Source organism: Poecilia mexicana, unplaced genomic scaffold (assembly GCF_051168715.1).
Source record: "Poecilia mexicana isolate PSO_F unplaced genomic scaffold, ASM5116871v1 scaffold_13, whole genome shotgun sequence".
NCBI classification, from domain to species: Eukaryota; Metazoa; Chordata; class Actinopteri; order Cyprinodontiformes; family Poeciliidae; genus Poecilia; species Poecilia mexicana.
Window position 1 is genome coordinate 6692826 of NW_028263382.1, and position 16085 is coordinate 6708910.

The 16085-nt window shown below is 42.0% G+C and overlaps 1 protein-coding gene across 2 annotated transcripts in view; it reads right to left on the reverse strand.

Moving 5' to 3' along the window:
* actn4 (actinin, alpha 4) overlaps nt 1-16085 on the reverse strand; it is a 63406-nt gene that overhangs the window by 4714 nt on the left and 42607 nt on the right. The window contains exons 4-19 of one of the 2 annotated variants that reach the window (XM_014995526.2): nt 14618-14704; nt 13146-13233; nt 12764-12842; nt 12595-12676; nt 9586-9671; nt 8341-8433; nt 8125-8250; nt 5550-5654; nt 4945-5092; nt 3790-3940; nt 3598-3706; nt 2635-2775; nt 2173-2355; nt 1480-1614; nt 1227-1406; nt 195-341 (exon numbers count right to left, since the gene is read on the reverse strand). In XM_014995526.2, coding sequence (XP_014851012.1) covers nt 195-341; nt 1227-1406; nt 1480-1614; nt 2173-2355; nt 2635-2775; nt 3598-3706; nt 3790-3940; nt 4945-5092; nt 5550-5654; nt 8125-8250; nt 8341-8433; nt 9586-9671; nt 12595-12676; nt 12764-12842; nt 13146-13233; nt 14618-14704 — 1940 coding nt within the window. Of the gene's footprint in view, nt 1-194; nt 342-1226; nt 1407-1479; nt 1615-2172; nt 2356-2634; nt 2776-3597; nt 3707-3789; nt 3941-4944; nt 5093-5549; nt 5655-8124; nt 8251-8340; nt 8434-9585; nt 9672-11260; nt 11347-12594; nt 12677-12763; nt 12843-13145; nt 13234-14617; nt 14705-16085 lie in introns of both variants that reach the window. The other variant, XM_014995527.2, reaches the window with a different exon arrangement.

The following is a 16085-nucleotide window of genomic DNA, read 5'->3' on the forward strand; positions in this document are numbered from 1 at the left end:
CACAGCGACGCTCCGTTTATGGAAATCAAAATGGCCGCTGGAGTTTAAAGCGACTAAAAACAACCCGGCTGCTCGCCGCCGTCTGATCAGCATCTCAGAGAAAAACACCAGTAAATGTTTAAAAATCTAAAGCTTCCTGTAACAAACTGTTCTGGATCAAGAGGAGAAGGGTGGCGCAGCGAGTGACCCCTGACCTTGTCGAAGTGGTTGAAGGAGGCGCGGTACTCGAACAGCTGCTCCTGGCTGATGCCCTTGGCGTCGCGCGTCAGGATCTGGTTCTCCACCTCGTTGATGGTTCTGGCGATGGTGGTGAGCAGCTGCTCCCAGCCGACACGGAGGTGCTGCAGCAGGAAACAGACCGTTATCCAAACCGTTTTCTTATCCGTGCCGTGTGTCGTATCAAAGAAGCACAAGACTCCATTTCAAAATGCTGGAATATTTCTTCTTTTAACAGACATATCAGGTATACAGGTATACACAGGCACAGGTCTGGAAAAAAATAAGAGGCCTCCTAAAATGATCAGTTTCTCTGATTTTACTCTTTATAGGTTTATGTTTGAGTGAAATAAACATTGTTGTTTTATTCTACAAACTGACAGCATGTCTCTGAAATTCCAAGCAAAGATTTAGTATTTAATCAGAAACTGACAGAAAAAGATGGAGGGCTTTAAGACCTGAAATAATGCAAAGAAAACGAGTTCATATTCATTTAGGAACAATATTCATTTAACTCTGGAAGAGTTCAGGTGTCGGTGTTTGGTGGAATAACCTGGAGGTTTTCAACGGGTCAGTGCAACGGCTTCTTCTGTCACATTATTTATCAACTAAATCTAAAAATATCAAAAATATATTGAATTTAAATAAAGATATAAAATATATTCATTTAAAAGATACTTGTATAAAATACAATGACTTAAATTATAATATTGCAGATACTTGGTGATCAAATCTGTGTCAATGCAGGTATTTGAAATGTCCAGCAGGGGTCAGTGTTCAGCAACGCCTCATTAAAGCTTCACTGCTGAACAGCAACAGGATCTGATCGTCATCCATTTCCTGCAGAAAACAAACTGACTATATGCTTGGCTTTATTTCATCTTTTAGTATTTCTGACTTGATTTTGATAAAACGTTTGGAAACCCAGCGTTGGATGAACCTTGTTGCAGTTAATCTGACGCCAACCGAAGTGTCTAAAAGCCTGTCATCCGCTCTGAGTGATACTTTACCTCCATGGTGTAGGACGTGTACTGGTTGTCAAAGATCAGCGCCTCCTGGATCTGCTGGTGGTGTCCCTCCAGCTTGTTGATTTCCGGCATGTAGGACATGATGGTCTTCTGGTAATCCTTCAGGTTGGTCAGCTGGTCCTCCAGGGTGCCGTTCATCTCGATGGATATCCTGCCGATTTCCTGTCGACACAAACAGAGTGGTTACGATCCGAACCGGCCGCCGGGAACATTCGCCAGCTCAGTGGTCCGTTACCTCCATCTTGGCCTGGATGTAGGCGCCGACCGAGTTGGCCTGGGCGGCGAAGGTGGCTCTCAGCGAGTCGTTGGAGTTCTGTTTGTTCAGCTCGTCCTGCAGGGCGCAGTCGCGCTGCGGCACCATGGTCATGGCCTGCAGGACGCACAACGGGAGGCACGAAACATGTTACTCTACGATCTGAAACAATGACGAGGTCCAAGGGTTTCACATTTCACAGGTCAGGAAAAAGTTTAAATTTAAAACAATTACATGAAGTTGGAAGTAGGTTAGCTATGCTAGCTTGATTATGAAAACCTTAACATGCAGATGTGCTGCAGAATTCAGTGCAAACAACATGAAAACAACCTATGGATACGAGTGAATGCAGAGTAATGGCGCCTGCAGCGTCGCTAGCTGTAGCGGCTAACAGGCGATGTCCAGGAATCCTCTGCTAAACACGTCAACAGAGCAAAAAGAAACATCCAACACCATCTTGTTATCCCTCTAAGGAAACTTCTCCTCACTGGTAATTAGTTTTAAAGTGATGAAATAATAAACTGGAAATAAAACCCAAAAAAGATGCGGGCGATGATCTAGAGAGACAAAAATCTAAACATAATAAAACTAAACAACATGATAAAACCTGAGGAAGATCAAATCTGTCATAGAAGCAGCAGCAGCAAACGGACGGACAGCGTGAGGCCAGCCCACCTTCTCCCACTTGCTGTCGATGCTCTGGGGCGTGATGGTGGTGTAGGGGTTGGCGCCGCTCAGCTTGATGCCGTTGCTCTGGGCGATCCTCTGCACCTCGGCCTGGATGGCCTGGATGGCCTCGCGCTCCTTGTTGGCTTCTGGCAGTGTGGACTTGAACTGCTCATGGGCCGAGATCAGACCCTGACAGGACAAACCAGAACCACATGTAGCTCCTCGTCACTCACTCATGTCTGCATGTCAATTATGTCTAATGTAACATTTGTTTCTCGTCCCACCGGGTCTGTAGCTGTGTTTCAAATACAAATGCGTGTAAAAGTTTTTTTTAAAAATGACGCTATTTTTGCCACTTGTTTTTTATTAGATTAATAGAAAGAAAACAATAAAAAACTAAATGGGAACTCTGGGTTAGCCGTTAGCCTGTTAGCGGATAAACAGTGCTGTTGGGTTGCTAGCAGCTACCTGGATCTCCTCGATGTTGTGAACGATGAACATGTCCTGCAGGTCCTCCATGGCGCCCTCCATCCAGTTGTTGAACGGCGCCGCCCTCTTGGCGTACTCCAGGTAGAGCTCATCTATCGACTCCAGCTGCTTCTCCGTTCTCTGGAGGCCAAAAAACAAGATGGCGGTCAGAACGGATCAGTGACGACAAAACTTAAAGCTTCTTGGACTATATCAGGAATCAGAACCATCAAAGCTGCTGCTTTAATGTAAAGATGAAGAACATGGAGGCAGTCTACAACAGTCCCACAGCATGATGCTACCTCTACCGTGACTGGTACAATGTTGGGTTGAAAAGCTTTGCTGCAGTTGTGCGCTTTAATAATGGATGAAAACTTTAAATGCATGAATTAGAAAACAAAAAATCCCTAGGGCTAAAATGATTAATCAGATTAGCCATGATTAATCTGGTTAATCAGATTAAATTGATTAATCGTTAACTAAAATAGTTTGAAAAAATACATTTTGTTAAATCAGCATATTTAGAGCAATAATAAAGTTAAAACTGTACAAACAAATTTACATTTAAGATGGAAAAACCTATCTTAAATGTTTTTCTGTGAATATTTTCTACCCAGAACCCATCAGGTCGCAGTTTTAGCTTCACCTGGTTCAAAGTTTTAAAAATCCCACATTAAGCATCTTCTAATCTCCAATTATTAATCAGTTAATCCAATAATAATAATAATCACCCGATCAGCCCTAATCTGTTAAATCCAGTAAAACAGTTTGATGGTTTCACATGCCAGGACTTTTTTTAGCCTTTGCTAAAACTGATCAAGGACTGCTGTTATTTAATTGATTATATATATTTTTTAATTAATTTGTTCAAAGCTAAAGGCTTCTGACCAAAGCTGTTTGCAGACAGGCAGCACTTCTCCCATCATGCAACGCTGCAAACCTCGCAGCTGGTTTGAGTTTTACCTCCAGTGACTCTTTGCGGCTGTGGGTGAGCGATCCCAGGATGTCCCACTGTTCACAGATCTTCTGGCAGCGAGCGTTGACGCTGGCGGCGTCGTAATAGTCCAGTTCACTGTTGGACGCATTGAGGCAGTGAGTTACAGCGCCCCCCAGAGGTTAGCATGGCGTGTGTCGAAGCTCTCCACATTGCCTTACTTGAGCTCCTGAGCGATGGCGGCGATCTGCTCCACTCGGTCCTGGTGGGCCGCCAGGTCGCTCTCGAAGGCCTCGTGTTTCCGTAGCAATGCTTTCACCTCCGACAGGGTGGAGGTCTCGTAGTCTTTCTGGGTCAACATGGCCTCCTTCCCTGCAGATGGATTTAAGAGTCATTCACCCACCTAACCACAGATTCAAACCTGACGATCTCGCTTTGACAGCAACACTGGGGCTGAAACGATTAATCACCATTAATTTGATTCATCGTGATTAATTGAAGTAATGGTGATTAATCGATTATTCAAATAATAGTAAGTGACTACACATTAACTGGAGTATACAGACTTTAAAATGTATTTTTACTGAAACGACGCCACACTCTGTATTTCCAGCTGCAGCTCGTTTTGCCACCAGTTGTTCCTCCTTTTAAGCTGAAAACTAGTTTAATTTAAACTGAACAAAAATACATACATTATGTATTTAAAGTGAAAAACCACTTAAAATGATTTTATACAGTAGAAATACATTAAAATATGCAAACTAAACAATTCCTTTATAAGAAAATGAACATATAGCCTAAAATGCAATAACAGCATTTCTTTAGAGAACATTTATACATTTTGCATACAAGAGAAAAATCTTTGCAAATATGTTTTACTGTGAACATTTTATCTTCAGTCTTTAGCTTAAGCTGGTTCAAATTCAGTAAAAAAATCTATTTAGTACCTTTTCATTAAATTATTAATCAGTTAATTAAAAACGCTACACTGTAATAATGAGATTTTCACATGATGATGTTAGAAGATTTTTCTAGCTGCAGATTCATTTTTGCTAGAAATGACCAAGAGTTCACAAAAGAAATGCTGTTGCTGCATTTATGGTAGAATATTTACTCATTAAAAAATTTTATTATTTTATTTTATTTTATTATTTTCTTCTTAATGTATTTATAGGATTGTATAAAAAGATTTAAGTGGTTAAATGAAAATTCCGCATAAATCAACTTTTTTCCCCAATTAATTGTCAAAATAACAGTTCAACATTCTAAGTAGCCAATAGTAATTAAAGAGAATAACGAGTTATTAAAATAACGATGGTTGCAGGCCTCAGCCACACATTTAAACGGAGCAGAAACCTAAAACCTCGTCGTCGTACCGTCAGTCCAGGATTCGTGGATGGCGGCTTTCTGGTGGAACTTCTCAGCCAGATGCTCCAGTCTCTCCAGACGCCTGATCTCGCTCAGGATCCACTCCTCGTATCCCTTCTCCGCTCCCTCCAGGGTGTGCCACGCCGTGTTTATGTCCTACAACAAAGCAGCACAGCTACCAACAGGTTAGCAGCGATATCTGGGCCAAAGCTTTTGTTTAAATTAGAGGTTCTGCATGAATTTGGAATAAGAATGATTCCAGAATGATTTTGGAAATCAGAGGAAACTCCTCCCACAGTTTTAAAAACCTCTGCTGCATCGTTAGCACGTTTGGTCAAGTTAGGCCAACATATGAACCATTTGACTGGCTGATGGAAACTGTAACCTAAAGCAGCAGCATGTTTTCCTGCATAGCTGAATAAATATTTACTTCAGTGGGAAACTATCCCTTTAAGCTAGCATTAGCATTTTAGCCAAGACCAACACCTGAAAACTTTTTTTTTCCCAGTCTCCCTCTGATTGTCCTGTAGTGAGTAAAGACCAACTAGTTCCACAGATAAAATAGTTTGACCCTTGACCCCAACGCAATAATTTAACATGAAGGTTTACGTACGGACACCATGCGTCCTTCTGACGGCATGAAGGCAGGTCTGTTGCTCAGTCTCAGTTTCGTCTGCAGAGTGTTGAAGCTGATCTCCAGCTGACACTTTTCCTGGACCTGAAACAGGATCAGAACGTTCAGCAGAGATCGGATCGTTCAGCAGAGATCGGAACGTTCAGCAGAGATCGGAACGTTCAGCAGAGATCGGAACGTTCAGCAGAGATCGGAACGTTCAGCAGAGATCGGAACGTTCAGCAGAGATCGGAACGTTCAGCAGAGATCGGATCGTTCAGCAGAGATCGGATCGTTCAGCAGAGATCGGATCGTTCAGCAGAGATCGGAACGTTCAGCAGAGATCGGAACGTTCAGCAGAGATCGGAACGTTCAGCAGAGATCGGAACGTTAAGCAGAGATCGGAACGTTAAGCAGAGATCGGAGCGTTCAGCAGAGATCGGAGCGTTCAGCAGAGATCGGAGCGTTCAGCAGAGATCGGAGCGTTAAGCAGAGATCGGAGCGTTAAGCAGAGATCGGAGCGTTAAGCAGAGATCGGAGCGTTCAGCAGAGATCGGAGCGTTCAGCAGAGATCGGAACGTTCAGCAGAGATCGGAACGTTCAGCAGAGATCGGAACGTTCAGCAGAGATCGGAACGTTCAGCAGAGATCGGAACGTTAAGCAGAGATCGGAACGTTCAGCAGAGATCGGAACGTTCAGCAGAGATCGGAACGTTCAGCAGAGATCGGAACGTTCAGCAGAGATCGGAACGTTCAGCAGAGATCGGAACGTTCAGCAGAGATCGGAACGTTCAGCAGAGATCGGAACGTTCAGCAGAGATCGGAACGTTAAGCAGAGATCGGAACGTTCAGCAGAGATCGGAACGTTCAGCAGAGATCGGAACGTTCAGCAGAGATCGGAACGTTCAGCAGAGATCGGAACGTTCAGCAGAGATCGGAACGTTCAGCAGAGATCGGAACGTTCAGCAGAGATCGGAACGTTCAGCAGAGATCGGAACGTTCAGCAGAGATCGGAACGTTCAGCAGAGATCGGATCGTTCAGCAGAGATCAGAACGTTCAGCAGAGATCAGATCGTTCAGCAGAGATCAGATCGTTCAGCAGAGATCAGAACGTTCAGCAGAGATCAGATCGTTCAGCAGAGATCAGATCGTTCAGTAGAGATCAGATCGTTCAGCAGAGATCAGATCGTTCAGCATAGATCAGATCGTTCAGCAGAGATCAGATCGTTCAGCAGAGATCAGATCGTTCAGGAGAGATCAGATCGTTCAGCATAGATCAGATCGTTCAGCATAGATCAGATCGTTCAGCAGAGATCAGAACGTTCAGCAGAGATCAGAACGTTCAGCAGAGATCAGATCGTTCAGCATAGATCAGATCGTTCAGCATAGATCAGATCGTTCAGCATAGATCAGATCGTTCAGCATAGATCAGATCGTTCAGCAGAGATCAGAACGTTCAGCAGAGATCAGAACGTTCAGTAGAGATCAGATCGTTCAGGAGAGATCAGATCGTTCAGCATAGATCAGATCGTTCAGCATAGATCAGATCGTTCAGCAGAGATCAGAACGTTCAGTAGAGATCAGATCGTTCAGCATAGATCAGATCGTTCAGCAGAGATCAGAACGTTCAGTAGAGATCAGATCGTTCAGCATAGATCAGATCGTTCAGCATAGATCAGATCGTTCAGCATAGATCAGATCGTTCAGCATAGATCAGATCGTTCAGCAGAGATCAGAACGTTCAGTAGAGATCAGATCGTTCAGCACAGATCAGATCGTTCAGCATAGATCAGATCGTTCAGCATAGATCAGATCGTTCAGCATAGATCAGATCGTTCAGCAGAGATCAGAACGTTCAGTAGAGATCAGAACGTTCAGCAGAGATCAGAACGTTCAGTAGAGATCAGATCGTTCAGCATAGATCAGATCGTTCAGCATAGATCAGATCGTTCAGCATAGATCAGATCGTTCAGCAGAGATCAGAACGTTCAGTAGAGATCAGATCGTTCAGCAGAGATCAGAACGTTCAGCAGAGATCAGATCGTTCAGCAGAGATCAGATCGTTCAGCAGAGATCAGAACGTTCAGCAGAGATCAGATCGTTCAGTAGAGATCAGATCGTTCAGCAGAGATCAGATCGTTCAGCAGAGATCAGAACGTTCAGCAGAGATCAGAACGTTCAGCAGAGATCAGATCGTTCAGGAGAGATCAGATCGTTCAGCATAGATCAGATCGTTCAGCATAGATCAGATCGTTCAGCATAGATCAGATCGTTCAGCATAGATCAGATCGTTCAGCAGAGATCAGATCGTTCAGCAGAGATCAGAACGTTCAGTAGAGATCAGAACGTTCAGCAGAGATCAGAACGTTCAGCATAGATCAGATCGTTCAGCATAGATCAGATCGTTCAGCAGAGATCAGATCGTTCAGCAGAGATCAGAACGTTCAGCAGAGATCAGAACGTTCAGCAGAGATCAGAACGTTCAGCATAGATCAGATCGTTCAGCAGAGATCAGAACGTTCAGTAGAGATCAGATCGTTCAGGAGAGATCAGAACGGGTAAAAACGCTGCTGGACCTTGGGTGGTTTGTGAACGGTGCGGTAATCTCTGAAGTCCTCCTGTTTGGCCTGCAGGTCTTTCACGGTTTTCTCCTGGGTTCGGTTCTCCAGCCAAGGGATCGTCCGACGAATCCACTCTAGCAGCTGGATAGAAACAGGAAGAAAAGCCCAGAAAACGTAAAGACAACATGTGTAAATTTATGTAACGTTTAATGAATCGTGCGTGGAACTCACGTCGCTGGCGAGCTTCTCGTAATCCTCCATCATCTGTTCATTCTCCTGGTTGACAGCCAGCACTTTGCAGATGCGATTAGCGGCTGTCTCAGCCTGTCAGGAAACAAACAGTGACTAAACTCCAATTTAAACTCACTTCCAGCAGACATTACAATCACTAAGCTCAACTGTTTAGATTAGTTTTAATAACTACACTGTCTCCTTCCATTTTGGTGAGAAAATATTCCACACGCAGGCAGTTAATGTCTTAAAAAGTGACAAAATAAACTGTCTAAAATAAGGAGCTACTGAGGCATGCGATCGCTTCTGATGATTAGTTCAAAGTGCCACAAAAACCAAAGACCAGTGTAGAAACTCCATGCGTGGGAATCAAATCCATCCATCTAGTTACAGATTTATGGAATGCTGAAGTCCACATCAGAGCGTCTGCTAGGATTTAACACTATCACTGGAATAAAAGACAGCATATTCAAAATGATCAGAACCTGCACGGCATCATCCAAAGGCTAAAATACGTTTCAAACATTCTGCTTTACGATGAATATTCATCTTTGTTTAGAAAGCGTTAGGGAAGAAACCGGAGTCGTCAGCCGGGTTTTCAGAAACAAACTGTTTGAAAACAGAACGAAAACCCAGCCGACGTCAAAAAGCAGAAACAGAAAAACCGGACAGGTTGGTTACAGAGTTCCCATCAATTCATTTACAAATCCACCTTAAATATTTAAAACCAGGCCTGAAACCATCAACTATTATTTACTGCTCTCAGCAAATGGACCTTAAGAGTCTGTGTACTCTAGTTAATGATTAATCGATTACCAAATTAATTGGTTTAAAAAAAGTTAATCACAACTAATCATTCAGCCTTAAAGCCCTTGATGCCAAGTTTAGATAAAATAAAAGCTGGTTTGGTGCAGCGATATCAGCTTTCTGAGTTTGTAAAACAATTATTTGAATAAAACATTATTTAAATAATCACGATTAATCGTTGCAGCTATGAAACGGCTGCTGTATTTAGCCAAGTTTAATAAAATCAGCAAAGTCAACTTTTCAGCCTTTTGATGCTTAAATTAGTTGACGATTAATTCAAAAATCGATTAATCGATTCAGCCCTACGAGCCCCTGGAGTCATGTTCTGATGAACAGAAGCTGGTCCCGTCTGTTTGAAACATGTCGACTGATGGGGAACTCTGCAGGTTTGCAGGATTTTCTCGGTGTTAGTGTGATTTCAAAGCGTGAGGAGCTCACCTTCTGTGCGCCAGAGAAGGCGTGATAGAAGCAGGAGACATAGGTCATAATGGCCTTCTCATCCGGCCTCACAGTGCCCACGATGTCTAAAGGCATCCCAGCAGAACAGAAACAGAGGTAAAACAGAAAGAGTGAAGCCAAAGCTGAAAACACCCAGAACTCAACGCTTCCTGGGCCCCAGCAGGGGGCCCACAGCTTCAGCTTCCTCCTAAAACTCAGATCACCTTGAGGGAAGAGGCACCAGAGAGGTTTGAGAGGCCGGGACACGAAGACGGCAACGAGCCTGAATGAGTCTGCAGATTAGAAACAGACCCGCTACCGGCAGTCTGCCGCCAGAATCCCAGAATTCACAGACTGAATTTACTGTTTGGAAATCCAGAAACGCTGCAGCAAATCCAAGAAGCGAGCTGCTGATTCTGAAAATATGTTACAACAGCAACTTGGCTCAAAACTGGTGAACTAAGGGTCGAGAGAAACTTCAGTTTTTCTTCTCAAACAAAAGGAGGAAGAGTCACAGTGAAGGTCGACTGATGCCGCAACAAGAGTGTTAAAAACAAAAACAGAAAAAAAACTGCAAGGAAGATTTAGAGCTGCAGCCAACGACCATTTTAGTGTCGTTTTTCTGATTAATCAGATCTAAAAAATGGCAGATTTTTCATTTAGCCACTTATACTTTATAGTGTTAAAAAATAATTGGATTCCTTTTTAATTGGAAAATGTTTGATCATTTGTAACACAGAAATGAGCTCTTTCTGCTGTGTAGGGCTGAGCTGACTGTTATTTTTTCAATAAACCGATTAATAATCTGATCACATCATTTGTTTAGTCGGAGTATTTTACAGATTTTGAACCAGGTGAAACTAAAACTGCCAGAGTTTTGGGTTGAACAGAAACAATCCAAACAAACCGTGTTAAAATAATAAAAAAAACCTTCAGGCTCAAATTAAATACAAAAATGAACTCTAAAGATATTCTGGCTTTTAGCAAATGGAAATAATTTGGTATCTGAGTTTGATCAGTGAGAAAAAAGTGACTTTTTATGAGGAGTATGTAAATATCTGGTCTCAACTGTAAACAATGTTTTCCAAATTTAGGCTTTTAATAAAATGTTAGACTGCACTTTATTACAAAACTGTGCAGTTTGAAGATCAAGCACTTTACAAACTTAAACATCAAAACTAAAGAGCTTAAGTATCTTTATAAACTCTTTTTTCACACACAGGTTTAATTAGCTAAATTTATTGCAAATACTTGACCAAACCAGCTGTTCTGATTGAGAAAAATCTCATAAAATCCTGGATGGACTGCTGAATAAAGTTAGGATGTTCAGAAAAGAGGCAGCTGATATTCCCAGCTTGGCCACTAGATGTCAGCGTCTGCTTCAAAGTGACCCTTTGACCTTCCTATTGCTTCCCGTCATGATTTGTTTACTTGGCACTTTGAACTGTTATAAGTCAGTTTTCTGAACTGAAGCTGAAAAACTTTTTAAAAAAGGAGAAAATCCAACTTTTAACCATGAAGTTTAAGTTTTAAGCAGCAAGTTTTTTTCTGCAGACTCATTTCAGACCCGACTCGTCTGTGTCCCAACATGTGCAGCGTCTGCTGAGCGGGTGAGGCCATGCTGGACAGGAAGTGGGTGTTAGTAGGAGGAGGTCAGAGGTCAGGTCAGTGGTACCTTCTGTGCTCCAGAGAAGGCATGGTAGAAACTGGACACATAAGTCATTATGGCTTTCTCGTCTGGACGAGCGGTGTTCACGATGTCTACAGGGGGAGACGAGGTTACGACCGGCACACGGATCATAAAACATGCAATTAACCACAAACAACTCGGATAAAACACAGATTAGTCCTGGAGACGTCTCATCTGGAAAAAATAAACAGATCAGGCAGAGTCACAGCTTCAGGCTGCAGCTCCGTCTCACTGCTGCTGCTCAGGTTCAACACTGATGGAAGGAGCAGAGCAGGAGGAGCCGACTGTACCAAAAAACATTTTATCAGGAAAAACACCCAAAAACTGAAGGGTTGGAGCTTTTAATACTACACATTTTTACTGGCAGGAATAACAAATGTTTTTATTAATTTACAGTTTAAAACGAACGACCGAGTATCCGGGTCAAGCTAAGAAAATAAGATCAAATTATGAGAATTAAATAATTACGAGTCAGAATTCCAAGAATAAAGTCGAGATAGAAAAAGTTGCAGTTTCATGATTTTATTCTGATATTGTTGCTACTTTAGATTTGTCACAACTTTCCTCGCTTGTTCTTCCGACTTTCCCACAATTAAAGTTGTGCAGTTACGACTTTCTCCTTGTAAAGGAGTTCAGTTTTCTTTGGTCAGAAAACTGAACGTGTCACATGTTGACAAAAAATCTGAATGAAAAGTAGGTGGAAGGAAACAAATCTTACATTTCCTCCACCTTTGCTGGTCAACATGAGACAAAAACACGACGCTTTGACGTCACGTTCGTTTAAGAATCAGACGGCTGAATAAAAAGAAAACTTTGAAGATTAACAGAAATAAAGTTTGTGCCTCTAAATCCTGACGAGCTAAAAGAGAAACAAACTTGCGTCTCGATCTGGGATTCGCTGAGAATACTTGCTGTCATGCATAAAGTGAACGTTTGTGCAGGAATGCATGGTTTAACATTTTTAATCTCTATATTCTGCTAAGATTTGCACAACAGTTAGGGCTCTAATCTACTTCTTGTCTGCTGGATGCATCCATCCAGAAAGGAAACGGCCTGACCCGGATCCGGCTTATTGACGTAAACCAAAACTCGATGCGGGCTCTTCCTGCTCCCCTCACCACCGTCCTGTAAAAGAATGATATTTTTTGCAGCGTCGGCCTAAAATAGCTCCAGTAAAATCTGGGTTTACTGGTGAAGGACTGCAGTCACATGCAGCGCAGCAGTAAAAGTCACTTCCTGCAAACTCAAACAGTTAATGATTAAAGAAACTCTCAGAATTAATCTGCTAAATTTTTCCCATCCAGTTTTGAGCCTCGTACCTTCAGCGTCCAACATTTTGGGGATGTCCAGGTGCTTCTCCGCCACCTCGAAGGCATTGTTCAGGTTGGTGACGGGGTCGTCCTGACGGAGAGAACACAGTGACGTCAGTATTTCAGTTCACATGGAGGGAAATGAATTCTGGGAAATGTTTCCGTCTGGGTGACGAACCTTTCTGAGGCTGTCGTAGTCGATGAGGTCGGGTCTGTGTCTGTGGATCAGAGCGTTGAAGGCGAGGCCGTCCTTCCAGCTGGCAGGAAAAATGTAACCTGTTTACTGTATGCAAACATTTACAGGTTTCTCCTAAAGAATGCTCCCGTTTCTCCAGCAGGTGGCGCTCTTTGAACAGAATTACAGGAAAACGTCTGGGGAGAATCTAATTAGATTACTGCAGAATGTGCGCCTTGATTAAGCTTATCGTTTCATTTAATTAAAAAACTGCCAAACTAATTACAAAGATTACGAAACCAGAAGCTCAGGAAATAAAGCTTTATTCCTGCAAGTTATCGGATTTATTTTAGAAAACGGCCTGCAGTTTCGAGGCGTTCGCTACCTGATGTGGAAGTTTTGCACGTTGACGTTCTTGTAAGGAGCCGTCTTCCTCTGGCACCACAGGAGGAGACCCTCCTTAGCAGAGGTCTCTGCAGGGAGGAAGAGGAACAGTCTTCATCAGCAGCGTCCATATATGGGCACTCCATTTGTTACAACTTCCGGTGAAGGTTAACACTTACACACCAAACATGAAAAAATATGACTCAATGTAATACAGACGGAAAAATGGTAGTAGCTATTCTACAGAAAAACATTCCTTATTTTTTATTATTCACATCACTAAAGGAAGGATTAACCACATCCAAGGAGAAATTAATCAGGCTGTCAGAGAAAAATAGAAAAAGTTAATAGCCTTGTAAGCTGAGCTAAAACAGCTCAGAAGGAAAATGGGACAAGGCTACATGCTAATGCAGGATTTAAGTAAAATGGGGTGGAGCCAGAGCTCAGAAGAGGGCGGAGCTTAAATAATATAAACAAAGAGGCGGGGCTTACAGCAGATATCAAAACAAAAGAGAAACGGGGCATAAAAAAGGCGGGATTTAAAGAGTTGTACACAAAAGAAAGGGGCGGGACGTAAAATATAATAAAATACGGAGGGGCAAAAATGCAAAAATTTTTACAAATGCAAAAATGGGCGGAGCTAAGAGCTCAAATAGAGGGGGAAGTGGGCGGGGCAGTGCAAATGGGGCGGAGCTTAATGAAAGCTCAAAGCTTGAATAGTGAAAATGTCGGTCGAAGAGGGCGTGGCCTAAAAGCAGTAAAACAGAGAAATGGGTGGAGTTTAAAAAAATTCACCAATATTTGGTAAAGATCTGCTGCTGAAATGGATTAAAAATGATTGACTTCATTTTTAGCCAGTAAAATCTATTCCTGGTCTCCTGGAGTGAAACATTCACAGTTTCACCAGTTAGCAACTTCTTTCCAAAGCTGATCCCACATCATGATACTTCCTGTACCGGGGCACCAAGCGATGAGCGCCACAGGCTGGATAATCCGTCTGATAACGTGATCATAAAATATCCAGAGCTGTGTGTGAAGTCGGCACCATTTTCCCTCTGAGAACATTAATGAGAGAAACATCAGCAGACAGCATTCTGCTGCTCCATGCAGGTCAGATCTGCTTTTCTCCACCGACTCTCACCTCGCGGTGCGACTGGGAACAGCTTGTTTTCCTTTCTGCTTTGCACAATAAGCTCTGAAATCTGCATTTATGTGTGAAATTTACTGCTCAGGTTAAAAACTGAATAAATTAAACCCCCACAAGCAGCAGAGGAGTTGGAGAGCGTTTCATGATTGCTTCATTTATTTCTAGTTTATTTAGATTTTATTGATTTAGGGAAAGAGTTTGAGCAAAACCTGACCAAATGTCAACAGAAGGAGCAAAAAGAGCTGGATATTTTTAATATATGATTGATGCAGCTTCTGATGAGTTTTAATTCCTCTTTTTGGATTGAACCCTCCAGGCCGCCGTACCTTCAACAGAGATGTCCTGGATGGCGAAGCGGAGGATGATGGTCCAGATCATTCCCAGCGTCATCTTGGCGTTCCCATCAACGATTTCTGCACAGAAAAGTCGGAGGCTTTGCAGTTAGCAAAGTCTTACCACAGATTAAACAAATCTAGGAAGCAATTAATCAGTTTAATCAGATTAATTGATTAAGATAATTGGAGACCAGTTTAGTAATCGACTGATCGTTAACTGGAGTAGACGGCTGAAAAAAGCCCACAGTCAGTCTGTAATTAAGTCCAAACCTAAAAGAATATATTTTTTTAAAAACATTTGCCACTTGAGTTCTGGGTTGAAGATATTTACAGATAACGATGATGTGTTTAACCTTAAATGCAAAATGTTTATACTTTTTGTACAGTTTTTTGCTTAAGTGCAGCTCAATGTTTCTGCAAACAGCTTATTTTTTTTATCTATCCTCCAGTGATTAATCGATTACTAAAGTTGACTAAATAAATGATTAATCGCGATTAATCATTTAGTTTTTAATCGTTTTAGCAGAATGTTTCCAGCAGAAAGGGTTGAGCTTTTCACATGTTGATGTTGGAAGGAATTTGAAGATGAAACTTTTGATATGAATAATCAGTGGTGACTAAACTAGTCCTGTTGCAATAAATAATAAATTGCATTATAAATTAAAATGACCTCAATAATTTCCATTTTCATGATTTATAGTTTCTCTTTCTACCAAAACCTGGATGACAAAAGTCTTCATTTTGGTATTTTGGTCTCATCTAGCCTTTTTTTTTTCAATGAGACTTTTAGGCTTTATCATTTTATTTGTTGTTTCTATTGTTTCAAAATAATTTTATCGCAATAATTTATCATCCAGCGAAATTTATCTCGACAGTCCTAGCTGTCGTATGTTTTTATTGAAAAAGCAATCAAAAATATTTATATTATTGTTTTAAAGTATTCTAATATTGTATATAAAACTTTAAGAGGTCGAAAAAAAACAAAAACATTTTAAGGCTTTAATCCCATCGATTAATCGTTAGAATAATCAATTAGTAAAAATAACAGCCAGCTGCAGCCCCAGAGGAGATAAAACAGTTTCCAGCAGATAAAAGTGTTTCGTCTGCAGGGGGAACTCGTGAACCAGGTGGCTGATCTGCAGCGTGTTGTCCTGGGTTTCCCTGCAGCGCCTGTTAGAAAGCAGGCGTGTAGTTTGGCAGTTTGGCTCGGATTCCAGTCATAGTTCAAACAATCCTTTCGTGCTTTCGCCCGTTTCATCGCAGCTTATCGGGCGCGCTCACACCATCACCCGTCACCTGTGAACTCGACCCAAATACTCCTCATTGTGTCTACATTCCTCAGGTTTGCTGTCAATTTTCATGTTTTAAATTCCTTCAGTTTCAGCAGCTGGACTGAAACTGCAGCGGATCAAACGCAGATCTGGACCTTCCTCTGGCTTCCAGCTGTCATCCTGGCATT